The sequence below is a fragment of the Schistosoma haematobium genome, chromosome ZW (genome assembly GCF_000699445.3).
Source record: "Schistosoma haematobium chromosome ZW, whole genome shotgun sequence".
Classification (NCBI taxonomy): Eukaryota; Metazoa; Platyhelminthes; class Trematoda; order Strigeidida; family Schistosomatidae; genus Schistosoma; species Schistosoma haematobium.
The window spans coordinates 37,128,871-37,143,894 of record NC_067195.1 but is presented as its reverse complement, the minus strand read 5'-3'; the positions used below and the strand labels follow the sequence as shown (position 1 = coordinate 37,143,894).

At 38.3% G+C, this 15,024-nt stretch overlaps 1 protein-coding gene across 2 annotated transcripts in view; it reads right to left on the bottom strand.

Annotated features, from left to right (window-relative positions):
- Positions 1-3,015: 3,015 nt before the first annotated feature.
- MS3_00003458 (uncharacterized protein) overlaps positions 3,016-15,024 on the bottom strand; it is a 31,174-nt gene continuing 19,165 nt past the window's right edge. For both annotated transcript variants that reach the window (XM_051211269.1, XM_051211270.1), the window contains 2 exons: positions 9,338-9,421; positions 3,016-3,715 (listed from right to left, as the gene is read on the bottom strand). In XM_051211269.1, the coding sequence (XP_051071304.1) occupies positions 3,528-3,715; positions 9,338-9,421 (272 nt within the window). In that variant the 3' untranslated portion in view covers positions 3,016-3,527. The remainder of the gene's footprint in view (positions 3,716-9,337; positions 9,422-15,024) is intronic.

Sequence of the window (15,024 nt, the reverse complement as noted above, 5' to 3'; positions counted from 1 at the left end):
TCATTACAAATATATATATATCGTACAACCAACTTCAGTTATGGTTGATTTTTGTTAAGCCCTTTTATTAACTTACTAAACAGAAAACGTTATTCGAAAAGTAACAATCCTCATGTTTTTGTACTATTATGATCACTATCTTGTCTGTATAAATAAGTACACTTGATCACATGTGACAGCCTACTCATATATCTCTTTCTAGCCTAAATGTTAATAACTTAAATATTACTCAATGAACCATTCTCTTTCCCGTGTATATATGTACTCGAATCCTATTATTAGCCTTTGCCTTGCCTAGTTGCACGTTATTCGATTTGACCATAAATTCGCTTATGTATTCGCTCGCATACACATATATACGCCTCTCTGCTCCAAAGAAGGCGGCCTGCTTGAATATCTGAGCTACCTATTCCTGCCATCTAAATATTTCAACAAATTATCTATTTTCTCCTTTATTTTAACACATCATTATGCCTATCAGTCGCATAAATCATTCAAGTGTATTTGTCAACAGTTTACGACATTTCACTATACAAGTTATAAAACAGCCCAATCGGAGACATCGTGATTGCTGACAATATGCACAGAAAACGATATACATTACTCAGATAGTGATTTCTGAACTGTTAACATCTGACAGGTGACCATTCAATATTTATCGTCAAGATCGATCAAGAAATAAGAAGAGGAAACTTGTTGAAATATTATATGTTGAGAATTGTATATTGTACCAAAACTATAATACTGAATAAAGCCACTAATAATAATAAATTCGATCGATGTGTTTGCAACTTTGTTATCTTTGCTATCCTTTAATAAACTGTAGTTGTCGCTTCTTATTGCCTTCTGATTTTTAAACATGGTTGAAATTTATTTAATAACGGTTATCAAGGTGATTTGATTAACGAAGCTAAGTCACAACAATGCTATCTCTCTTTCTTTCTATGAGAGGACGAAAAGCGAATGTCCGGCACTTTGACCGGATTCCAAACCAATGGTGCACATGGGCTCCAGTATCCTGCTGGAACAAATGGCGTACGAACCAATCGTTGGTCACCGGCTTCCATGGGACTGCATTTCCTTACGATGCTCCACTGCCATGTGGGTTAGACCTTTAGGTCAAAGGCTCGGGGTGTGGCCCCTAAGATAACCACTTGCTTCGGTCTGGGCACCCGGACAGTATCGCAGCCCACACGCAAATGATGAATTCTCTATATCTATGGAGACTACTTATCTCGCTTCGAATAACAATCAAATAATTCAAATGGTTATTATTACTAATATTACTGTTGTCATTATTATTATTATCATTATTATTATTATTATTATTATATTATTATTATTATTATTATTATTATTATTATTATTATTAGTTAAGACATGTAGTTTGGAAATTGTGAGATATCATAAATTTAGGAAGATTTATCTTATATTGCAAACCGTTTTTTGTCCTAAACAAAATAATAGGACACAAACTTAACTAGAGATTATTGAACATTTGCCCAGAAAGTATTAAATCAGAAGAAATAGAATTATGGATTACCTGAGTATGAGCTTTGATAACGAAAATAAGGAAATACGGTTAGTCATTAATAATTTCCACATCACCCCCAAATGCCCTGGTACGGCCGAGAGTGGGGAGAGTCCGCTATCCCTCTCGAAATACTCTCATACGGCCACGCGTATACAGCCTCTGCCAGGGAAGTCCTACTTGTTGCCTTCTCGTGCCTTCGTGTTGTTTACGAAAATGAGAGGACGAAAAGCGAATGTCCGGCACTTTGACCGGATTCCAAACCAATGGTGCACATGGGCTCCAGTATCCTGCTGGAACAAATGGCGTACGAACCAATCGTTGGTCACCGGCTTCCATGGGACTGCATTTCCTTACGATGCTCCACTGCCATGTGGGTTAGACCTTTAGGTCAAAGGCTCGGGGTGTGGCCCCTAAGATAACCACTTGCTTCGGTCTGGGCACCCGGACAGTATCGCAGCCCACACGCAAATGATGAATTCTCTATATCTATGGAGACTACTTATCTCGCTTCGAATAACAATCAAATAATTCAAATGGTTATAATTACTAATATTACTGTTGTCATTATAATAATAATAATAATAATAATAATAATAATAATAATAATAATAATAATATATTATTATTATTATTATTATTATTATTATTATTATTATTATTATTATTATTATTATTATTATTAGTTAAGACATGTAGTTTGGAAATTGTGAGATATCATAAATTTAGGAAGATTTATCTTATATTGCAAACCGTTTTTGTCCTAAACAAAATAATAGGACACAAACTTAACTAGAGATTATTGAACATTTGCCCAGAAAGTATTAAATCAGAAGAAATAGAATTATGGATTACCTGAGTATGAGCTTTGATAACGAAAATAAGGAAATACGGTTAGTCATTAATAATTTCCACATCACCCCCAAATGCCCTGGTACGGCCGAGAGTGGGGAGAGTCCGCTATCCCTCTCGAAATACTCTCATACGGCCACGCGTATACAGCCTCTGCCAGGGAAGTCCTACTTGTTGCCTTCTCGTGCCTTCGTGTTGTTTACGAAAATGAGAGGACGAAAAGCGAATGTCCGGCACTTTGACCGGATTCCAAACCAATGGTGCACATGGGCTCCAGTATCCTGCTGGAACAAATGGCGTACGAACCAATCGTTGGTCACCGGCTTCCATGGGACTGCATTTCCTTACGATGCTCCACTGCCATGTGGGTTAGACCTTTAGGTCAAAGGCTCGGGGTGTGGCCCCTAAGATAACCACTTGCTTCGGTCTGGGCACCCGGACAGTATCGCAGCCCACACGCAAATGATGAATTCTCTATATCTATGGAGACTACTTATCTCGCTTCGAATAACAATCAAATAATTCAAATGGTTATTATTACTAATATTACTGTTGTCATTATTATTATTATTATTATTATTATTATTATTATTATTATTATTATTATTATTATTATTATTATTATTATTAACCACATTATTCACCCTCTATCTACTTATACAGCGACTCGTCTTTGGTGGAAATTCGACTCTATCTAAACGTTCTCTAGTCACTGTCCTTCACGACTCTCTGGTTGGGGTCCGAGAGATGGTGGGACACAGTGGCTAGAGACGTTATCAGATATGGCTCAGAATAGAAGCCAGTGGCGATCCTACTGTAATCTTCTTTTACTTTCTTCATAAAAAGTGGTTGTGTCTCCCTTAACTGAAAGATTTCTTCTGATTGTACCTTTCCGTTCCCTCATTATTACTATTATTACACTACCCTACACCAATCTCTTCGTTATTGTTCTATTTTTTTCACGCTCCTTACCTTTTTTTCTTTCTTTCTCTTCGAATTCTCATTGTTTTGCGTGGCGCATATATACTGGCTCTCTCTTGTACCAATATTTATGTGTTCAAATAAATAAATAATTTCCACATCTGAATAGTCTTGGAAAAGTACATGGAGAAACAACGCAATAAAACGTTTCTACAAATAAATATTAGGAACTAACCTTAAATATACCAGCAACTGATAAAGTCAAACTTGAAGTAGCACCAACAACTAGATACTCTGATATTTCAAGACCGAATGCTAACAAAGCTCCAGTACCTAGTTGGACTAAGTCGCCTATTAACTGATCAAATGCATCAGTGCGAAAAAGATTCTTTGCTGTTATGAGTTCAAAACCTAGGAAAGTTATGATAAAATAAATTGCAGTATTATTCGACTGAAAATTCCCAGAATATTGGAAACACAGGTATATGAACGAACAATATTTTCACAAATAGTCACCAAGTTCTATAATTTTAAATTATGCCCCGAAGGAATATGGTAAAAAAGTGAAAAACATTTTCTAAGAGGACCTGAAAAGTATGTTTATAACATCTCGATTACTAAACTAAAGAAAAAAGTTGGATACTAACATTAATTTTGGAAATCTAAATAAATAGAAATGACTAGAGATCACTTTGAAACCACCCCGTAAACAGATTGTCAAGCAAAGTGCAGAAAAGTATTTCAGTTCTCAGACAACCAAAGATTGAAGCACCCGAGAACACGCTACTTCATCTTTGGGTGCGACATAACAAATAACAGATGTTTTATCCATGGAAACATTAAATAATCATTGCTTACTTCTGTTACTAAACGTGGAGGAGCATAAAACACTCACCAGGATTCTCAATCGAACCCTGCACTGTGTTATCCTTTCCGGTTGCTATTATTTCTTTTGATGTCAGCTTCCGAATCCCCGTGCACAATATTCCGTGCTTCCCTTCGGATATCGAGATCTTCATAATCCAGTCACTCAGCAGCAGAAAGAGTCTTGTCTGACTCCAGTCCTCACATGGAATGCGGCTGTCAACCGTCCCCCATGCACCACTTTGCAGTGGGGTCCGTCGTATTAAATCCGGGCTATGTTAACGATCTAAATCAAATCATAGTGCAGAAGAAGTTTCCAAAAGATCCTCCTGTCCACACTATTAAACGCCTTCTCATAGTCGATGAAGTTGTTGTAAAATGCTGAGTCTCACTACAGTAATTGTTCAACGATGATGCGTAGTATTTCAATTTGATCTGCGCACGACCAGTCTCTTGATCCCTACCACTTTCGTCACAACGTCATACAGTTGTTTCATATATTCTTCTCTTGCAGCTTTTTACGCTGTCACTGCTAGATCTTCCATGTATTTCTTCTTGTCGGCGCTAATGCTCTTCTTCACTTGCTTGTTTGCTTCGGTGTATTCATCTTGTGCCCTGACTTTCTCTGTTTTTGTTCGGCTGTTGTTAATTGCTGTCTTCCTGAATTTTGTGCAGGGTTTCCATAGAGATCCATTCCTTATGATGATGCTTCTTTCGGCCCAGGACCTCCTGACACGTTAAAGTTAATGCTTCCTTGAAACCTTTCCAGTTGTCCTTCATATTAGTTTGTTCTTTCAGTAGATCCTGTAAGGCCTGGAACCTGTTGTTGAGAGCTATCTTGAATTCGCCGAGTTTGTCAGTATCTCGAAGGAAGGCTGTATGTTCTCCGGATACAGTTGGGTAAGGAATATGTTGAGTAATACTCAAAACGAAAATGGTAGCTCGGGGACGTTCATGGTAAGCAAAGAATTTTTTTTAGGCGACCATAACTTAGGGGTGACACACCCAGTGAAATGCTAATGATGCGATTATGCTGAACGCTTCACAGAACGCTCAATACGGGAAAACTGCAACTAATATTTTCTAAGCGTCAGATGACAACTATGAGATTGATGGAAAAATTACCTAGACCAGTCATATCTTCGTACCAAACAGTACAACTGGTCTTATGGGGTAAGCTAAATATCCTAGATATTCACATTCCCGTGTTAACAAACACACCTCAGGATGGTTAAAAAATCTATTTAAAATAGCCAACAGTCCTATCCTCGTCTAATTGTTACTAACGATACAGTCAGCGTGAACAAGTTTACAGTGATTTGTAGTGTTAGTAGTTGTTTATCAAAGTATTTGCGACCTACCTTCATCTAAAAAAATAAACAGTACTCATGCGCGTTGACAACCGGTGCTTTGTATACAAAAGAAATAGGTTCACCTTTTTTTATCATGTAAAAGCTCAAGCCACAGAAGCCAACGTGTATCCTAACTGTAGGATGAACAAACTCAAATAAAGCAAAAAATAGCTCTCCTCTTTGTCTCCATATGTTAGATATAACCTACTCAAGCATAACCGATGTTATTATTCACATTTCTTTTTAATATAATAGACCTTCGAATACATGAGGAATTTAATTGGGAATTACTTCATCTTAAACTCTATATAGAAGTTACATTATTACTTCCGTCACCTTATATTACCTAATTTTTACAATGATTACTAATCACACAACTCCAATTGACGTATTAACTTATTTCAGTTAAAATAGGATAGTAGACGTTCCAAAATTGCATCTCATTTCAAAAACAATTCGATGTCATGATACTACCATTTAAGTCGCACAAAAAGGGAAATTCAACCTGATTTTCTTGAAGAAATTTACCCTAATAGATGGAGTAACCAATGTAGTAATATATACTGATTTATTCGAGCGCTTAAATAAACCGACAATTATAAGACCGATGACAGAACATTTTGCAGTCAGTGGAGCTTTATAATAGAATAGTGATGACTTCATGGTAAAATCTGAACACCTGCACCCCGTACTTGATACCAGCAAGTTAACAAGTAATATATGTTACACAAAAGAACGGCATCATATAGCATGTACAGATTTATTTTCAGTCACAAAACGTACTGTAGCTGACCAGCCTAAAAAGCGTCTTGTTTAGTTGGTAGGTAGGTTACCATATAATATTTGAAGATAAAAAGTGTAAACGGAATACACTCATTAAGACATTGAATAAAAAAGATTAGTCCAGCAAAGAGTTCTCTTTTCGGCGAATTCATTTTCAAAGCTGTACAATCGCAAATACATATACTTATTTTTACAGGATGATAATAATACTGATAATAAACTTCTGTTATACATGGTGACAGTAAGGTTAATTTTGGTGGTGTTTTGTTCTCTGAGCTGGATGGTTTGGTCGTGGAGCTTTCATCGTTCTTCTGAACGACATCATCAGCACAAACTTCAGATAGAAGTAAGGTTAAATAAACAAAGGTATTAAAAAATTTAAAACAAGGAAAGTTTAATAATCGTTTGATTGTTAATGGCTTAAGTATTCATCAAAAGATAGATAGGTAAATTATCATTGGGAAAGGGTGGTTCAGCATGATAAGATAAAATGTTGAAACAGAGATTAAATGTAATCGGAATGATCAAGATCATTTGAAGGGACTATTACTACGTCGCACTTGCAATGTACAGTTCACATTCAACGACGTAATTTAAAGACAGAAGGATGGCATAGCAATGGGACCCCCACTTGGTCCATTACTGGCAGATTGCTTCATGGCCAGTTTAGAAAATAACCAACTCAAAACAATTATGGAAAACCTCCACTTGTATAAAAGGTACGTAGATGATATCTTTATCATTTGTGACAACAAATATGACTTAAAATATCCCCTAAAGACATTTAATAATTGTCATCAATCAATAAAATTCACACTTAAAGTTGGAAACAAACAAAATATTCATTTTCTTGATGTGGAAAGGACAAGAAAGAAAAACGGTACTTCAAAAAGATCTATCTACAGGAAGCCCATGTGGAATGGCCAACTATCAAGTTTCCACAGCTGGGTTCCCATCAGCCGAAAAAGAAACTTAATAATAACACTCGCTACAAGAATACGAAGAATCTGTAGCTCCCAAGTAGTATATGAAGAATTGGGCCTCTTTAAGGAGATACTTATCAAAAACGGGTATTCTTCGATATTCATTGATAAGAACATGAGGTCGAAAACGCTAAAAACACAAAAAATTGCAGTAGAAAAGAAAACTTTACACATGAATATCGACTTCAAGGGTGATAGAGCCACATACATCTTAAAGAGGAGAATTTCGGATTCCTTAAAAAGAACAATCTTCGCAGCAACATTGAGAATATTATTCTCCAGCCGATCATTGCTCACCAATAATCTGAAAGATAAATTATCGTATCTGACGAACTCAATGTGCATTTACCAATTTACCTGCTCTTGTGGAGCTAGGTATATAGGTCGTTCGATGTGTACTTTATCCAGAAGAATTCAAGAACATTGTCCGGCGTGGCTAAAAAGAGGAGGCAACGGCTCAATAAGAAGTTCTATAATCGAACACCTTGTGAACACAGATCACTCAATCAAGACAGACTGCGTTCAAAGTCATCTACAAGGTGAGTAGAAGTCTTCCTAAGACAATTAGACTGCATCTTCTTTGCATTGCCGAAGCAATAGCCATATATCTGGAAAAACCAGGATTGTGCGTGCAAAAGAGACTGATACAACCTCTTCTTTTACCATGGTCTTAATGTATTAAACTTTTTCTCTTTTTCATACTCTAGTTCCTTTACAGCCACCTGCTTCACCTTCCATCTTCCCCTTAAATCTTCTACCCCCAACTGGCTTGTTTTTATTTCCACGATCATTCCGATTACATTTAATCTCTGTTTCAACATTTTATCTTATCATGCTGAACCACCCTTTCCCAATGATAATTTACCTATCTATCTTTTGATGAATACTTAAGCCATTAACAATCAAACGATTATTAAACTTTCCTTGTTTTAAATTTTTTTAATACCTTTGTTTATTTAACCTTACTTCTATCTGAAGTTTGTGCTGATGATGTCGTTCAGAAGAACGATGAAAGCTCCACGACCAAACCATCCAGCTCAGAGAACAAAACACCACCAAAATTAACCTTACTGTCACCATGTATAACAGAAGTTTATTATCAGTATTATTATCATCCTGTAAAAATAAGTATATGTATTTGCGATTGTACAGCTTTGAAAATGAATACGCCGATAAAGAGTGTGGCAAACGTTTTTGATGCTGACAGTGCTATGTGTGGTTAAATAAACAAATGACTTTTTTTAACTGTTTAAATCAGAGGTATTCCAAAAGAATGACAATTCCTTATATTCTTAATGTTTGTTGATTATCTTGGATTATTTATTTGTCGAAGGATCCTTAAAAAAAACTACGACGAAAAACGACATAATCTTGTTAGATGTTGCTATGAAAAAAAAATTTTTAAGGGAGCATAAAAATTTCGCGCATTTCCCGAGAATTCTACAGTTGTCAAATAATGGTTAGATCTTCAGGAATAATTTTCATTCATTGGTTTAAAGTCAGATAATCGGATCATTGTATCCAGTGCTTTCCATGTATAAGGGGTCGAGTTAGCTTTGATAGTAAAACCGGTTTAAAAACAGTCTCAAAACCTGTGACGTAACTAATATAAATAAAAAGCAATACAACAAAGCACTTCCAGATAGTAATTTTTTGAGACATCTTTTCCTTGTCCGTTCCAGAGCTATTATCCTTCTTACAGATGTTTCTATCCGGTTGGGGGCAGTGGTTAGTCGAAATGATGCAGTGATTTTATATGTTCTACAACATACTGAGCTGCAAATCACATCAATAAAGATAGGATTATTGGCCTTACGACTCCACGTTCAAAACTCCACAACTACTTGGGATAAGGAGACATTTTATATATTTCAGAATAAGTAGCACAGAAATCATTAACAATAAATATTGCCCACCACACAGTACTGAAAACTTCAGTCATTACAAAGATAAATTTAGTTTGTTTTTAACGAACTTAAAATTGTCTAGAAATTATTGGGATTACACAACAAGAAAAGTGATATAATGGATCCAATCGTAAAGTAACTTACCTTCGATGTAAAGAGAAAGGGGCAAAATAGCCAGTGCCATCCATGGTTGTGAGTGGAACATAAAATCAATAGGATGAGAAAGACCTATGAAATAGGGATAATTCAGAAGCATTAAAGTATGACTAGGCCTCTAGCAAAAATCCAAGAATAACCATTATTCTTCGTTCCAACGGCACAATTGTTACAGTGCACTACATAAAATATGACTACGGTCGAAACTAATTACGGATACACAAGTTTCCAACCAAACCCATAGACTTATGAGTTCAATTTCGATTGGATAAACGTATAACTTGGGATCTAAAGCAGGTAACTCCAGTCAAGTGTATATACACAAGCTCTCTTAACATGATTTGGAAAGTGGTAAATCATTTTAAAAAGTTACAAAACTATGAATGGATCATACTAATGTTTCAAGAGTGTTACTGAACCGAATTAAAGATTCAGTAGTCGTCCAACTTCTAGATCGAAATGCTGGCTTTCTTAATAACCGCCCATCCATAGACTGGATCGCGACACTGCTAATCATTGTTGAGCAACCAAATGAATAGTACTCATCACTATGCAACAAGTTCCTCGATTATGGGAAAGCGTTTCATAATGTAGATAGAAAAACCCCGTGAAGATCGTCACCATTATACGAACGTCTATGAGGAACTCCACTGCAAAACCATGAATGGAAGACAACTCACAGATACATTCCAAGTGAAGACTGGTGTCAAATAAGGCTGTCTACTCTTGCCTTTTCTCTACTTACAAGCTGCCAATTGAGTTATGAAGACTTTTATATATCCGGAAAAGCGGAGAATAAAGAAGACGTCTTGGACGAATCTGGATGATTCGGACTCTGTTGATGACTTGGATCTGCCATCATATACACAGAAACAAGTGCAGAATACAGACAATGTGGCGGTGCCTCTCGTGGAACTAGACTTCAGCATTCACAAGGAAAAAGGGCAGGATCACGAAGTATAACACCACGGTTGCCAACCAAATTACATTTGTGAAAGTTCTAGGATAGATGGAAGTCTTGATGCACGTGGGTAACATTAAAGACAAACAAGGCGTGTTTGGTGCATATATGGGAGGATAAACTGACAGAGCAAGAGGAGCATTCCTGAATTGATGAATATATGGAACTCCAATGAACTGTCGCTCAACACCAAAATCAGAATCTTTACCGATAACATCAAAACAGTTCTACTGTATGGAGTTGAAACTCAGGTAACTACCACAGCCACCATCAAAAAGGCACAGGCATTTGTAGGCAGCTATCTACGCAAGATACTTCAGTTTTACTATTCTGACGGGGAAAAGAGCAGCGGTCAACCAAAAAGGAAATTAGGTAAAGATTCTGAAAGCGGATAGACACTTCGAAAACCGTCACACTGTATTACAAATTGGGCCGTAAGTTGGAATCCCCACGGCAAGAAAAAAAGAGTCAGACCAAAGAACATATGGGGTTGGTAATCGGAGGTAGAGACTAAGGCAATGAACAGCGCTTAGGAAGGCCTAGTACATAGCCGCTACCTTGACGTGGTGGTTGGGTTTGCCTATAGTGGCTGGAATGTATGTTCCTGTAGGTCCTACCATGCCAGCCTGGTCGGTTGGAGAACGGTAAGACTAAAAGTAGCAAATCAAGGTCTGGGGGCGAAGACGTACTGTTGACTGTAGAGAGGTGTGACAGCAGTAAGGTGTTTCCCTCGGACAACCAGCATCTGCAGCGATGCTGCCTTCTCACAAGAAAGGATGGGTTAGAAAAGGTCGACCCTAAAAATGCCACACCTCACGGATTTCCGTCTCCGGCGGTAATGCCCTTTAAAAAACGGAGCTAACACATTAAAGACCTCCCGATAAAAGGAAGTGCGCGACCGACCTCAATTAGTTGTCCCATGTGCTCTGTGGTCACCCTCCCAGGTCGTTAAGACCAACACTAATCCGACTTCCTTTTCAAATTCCTCAAGAAATACCCTCCCACGGTGTAGGCAGCCGGGAAGTGATATCAGCCTTCATACCCGTAACAGCACACAAGACCAAGTCGGTCACGTTCAAATCCTTCCTACACCTCCAAACACATCTCTTATCTCCACGACTATCCCTTCTCACGTCCCTTTATCACCTCGCACCGCCAGGGTAAACAATTCAAGTACGCGGACGTTATTCCTGGTCTCATGAAACCATGCTCCAAACTACATGTAGGAGCTTTTGACGTCCGAAAACTGTGCCAAATAGGACAACAGGCTTTCTTAACTAGGATTTAGAATCCCGCTTCATCAATGTATGCTGCATCTCCGAAACACGTATACAGGACCTGAGAAGCGTCATTCATTTGGCCTCACCATATCAAAATAAAGAACCAACTCGATTCACGCTTCGTGTGTCTGGAAGTTCCGATGCTGCTTCCAGTGGCCTCGCTGGTGTAGGTATAGCATTGAGTCGTAGGGCAGAACTAGCCCTCTTAAACTGGATCCCAGTAGATAGTCGTTTGAGCGCTGTCCGATTAAACGGAACATTAAGGACTCGGAAAGATAGGGACACTCGTCGTTGCCTCTTCGTTGTCTCTGCCTACTCTCTCACTGACTGTAGCTCACATGATGTAAAAGATGATTTTTACAGAAAGCTTTCCGACATTCGCCGAAAAGCTAGGCGCTCTGATGTAGTAATAGTGGCTGGTAACTTCAACGCTCAAGTAGGTAAACTAAGCGAAAGGTAAAGACATTTGGGTGGATCTTATAGCGTAGTGACTCAAAGAACAGATAATGGCGACCGTCTGTTGCAGCTATGCTCAGATAACCGCTTGTTCCTAGCAAATACTAACTTTAAGCATAAGGAAAAACATCTTTTGACATGGCGACCCCTAATTCGTCCCAACGTTGGACACAAATAGATCACATCGTTATTAGCTATCGATGGAGGGGCTCAATAGAAGACTGTCGCTCGTTCTGAAACACATGTTTTGATTTAGATCATACTCTGGTGCTAGCACGTATTTGTTTGCGTCTTACTGGACGTAGGAAAGACGCTGCAAGGAAACTTCTTAGGGTCTTACATAATGATAGCCAAGCTAAGAATATATTTCAGGAGCAACTAGAAAAACAGTTAGGCATCTGACGCACTGATAGATGCTCGAAAACTCATCCCATCTAGCTCCAAACTTGGCGAACAGTGGTGGGTAGCGAAAGCATGAGATATAATAGGAAGCGGCAATAGGTAATATCAGACAACTGTACAGACTTGTCAAGGAAACCGGTATTAGGAATCCAACTGTTAGCGAAACTATCTCCCAAAAAGATGGACATATTATTCATTCTCAATCCAGGAGAACTCTGCCTGTAGCTCTTCTAGAGTTCCTGTCGATAGCGAGCCCGGGTAAACGAGAAGGGTTGGGCATCGGGATATTTAGCTTACCCCATAAGACCAGTTGTACTGTTTGGTACGAAGATATGACTGGTCTAGGTAATTTTTCCATCAATCTCATAGTTGTCATCTGACGCTTAGAAAATATTAGTTGCAGTTTTCCCGTATTGAGCGTTCTGTGAAGCGTTCAGCATAATCGCATCATTAGCATTTCACTGGGTGTGTCACCCCTAAGTTATGGTCGCCTAAAAAAAATTCTTTGCTTACCATGAACGTCCCCGAGCTACCATTTTCGTTTTGAGTATTACTCAACATATTCCTTACCCAACTGTATCCGGAGTACATATAGTCCTTATTCTACGATAGTCTTCGTATCTATTTTACATTGTAGAGGAAAAAAAGCTAAGAATTCGGGTATTGAGTTGTCCAAGTCCTTTTATTGTTAAGGTACCTTTTGAGTGATCCATCTACTTCTTCATCAGTTGGAGATCTAGAAAAGCTTTCCTCTCTGTGCTTTATTTCTCGTATGTGAATTTAACAGACGAGTCAACATCACTTAGTCTCTTGAAAGTCCAACTAGTTGTCACAATCTTTACAAAAAATTAACATATCATCTATGTATCGACGGTAAAATGAAAAATTATCAGTAAGTTATACAAGTGGCCCGTTTTTCAGTTAAGCTGAGAAAATATCGGCTAGTTTATGACTCATTGGCGAACATGTTGCTACTCCATCCAGTTGCCTGTATATTCCTCCGTTAAACATGTAATTCGAATTTATGGTACATTATAATAGCAACTTTTTAAGTAAATATAATGGTATCACAATGTTTAATTTCATCCCAGTAATTTAGTGTGATGTGTAATTGACTAACTCCACTTGTAGCTGTTCTAGAGTTACTGCCGTGCCCGGGTAAAGGAGAAGGGCTGGGCATCGGGTTAGCGACCCAATCCCATAGGAAATTAACTCGCTAAAAAACGCTAATCAGAAAAAATAATTCAAACCATTTAAACTCTCCCCCAGGAGTTGAAGGATCTTCATTTGGAAGAATTATGACGCCTCATGGTAAAAGCCGATATTCTTCGGATGTCACGAGACCGATGCCCCTTCTAACAACCAGAGCAACAATTTTTATCGGTGCACGGAATGTTCGGACAATGTGAGAGACCGGGAGATCTAATCAAATAGCTACGGAAACAAGGAGATACAATTTTACGGTGCCCGGAATCGGTAAAACTCACTGGATAGAAAAGGTTAGGTTCGGCAGAGATGCTGATGTACTCGTGTCACGAAGAAGAAAATGCTCCACATACTCAGGGAGTTGCTCTGATGCTGTCCAAAGTAGCACGAAATGCACTTGTAGGATGGGAATCTCACGGATCCAGAATCATCAAAGCATCATTCAATACAAAGGAGGTTATTACAATGAATGTTATCTAGTGTTATGCACCCACCAATGATAGCAACGACGACGATAAATATCAGTTCTACGATAGGCTGCAATCAATCATAGCAAAGTGCCCAAGAAAGGAACTCACCATTCTGATGGGAGACCTAAACGCCAAATTCGGGATAGACAACAACGGATATGAACATATCATGGGACGACATGGACTGTGAGAGAGAAACGAAAATGAGGAAAGATTTGCAAATCTATGTGCATTCAACAAATTGGTCATAGGCGGCACAATATTTCCACACAAACGTATACACAAAGCTACTTGGATCTCACCAGACCACAACACAGAGAACCAGATAGATCATATTCGCGTCAATAAAAAATTCCGAAGGAAAATAGAGGATGTGAGAACCAAGAGAGAATCTGATATAGCTTCAGATCACCACCTAGTTGTGGCCAATTTAAAACTGTAGCTAAAGAAGCACTGGACAAACAGCACTATAAAGGTTCAATACAGCCTTCCTTCGAGATACTGACAAACTCGGCGAATTCAAGATAGCTCTCAACAACAGGTTCCAGGCCTTACAGGATCTACTGAAAGAACAAACTAATATGAAGGACAACTGGAAAGGTTTCAAGGAAGCATTAACTTTAACGTGTCAGGAGGTCCTGGGCCGAAAGAAGCATCATCATAAGGAATGGATCTCTATGGAAACCCTGCACAAAATTCAGGAAGACAGCAATTAACAACAGCCGAACAAAAACAGAGAAAGTCAGGGCACAAGATGAATACACCGAAGCAAACAAGCAAGTGAAGAAGAGCATTAGCGCCGACAAGAAGAAATACATGGAAGACCTAGCAGTGACAGCGTAAAAAGCTGCAAGAGAAGAATATATGAAACAACTATACGACGCTGTGGAGAAACTAGCA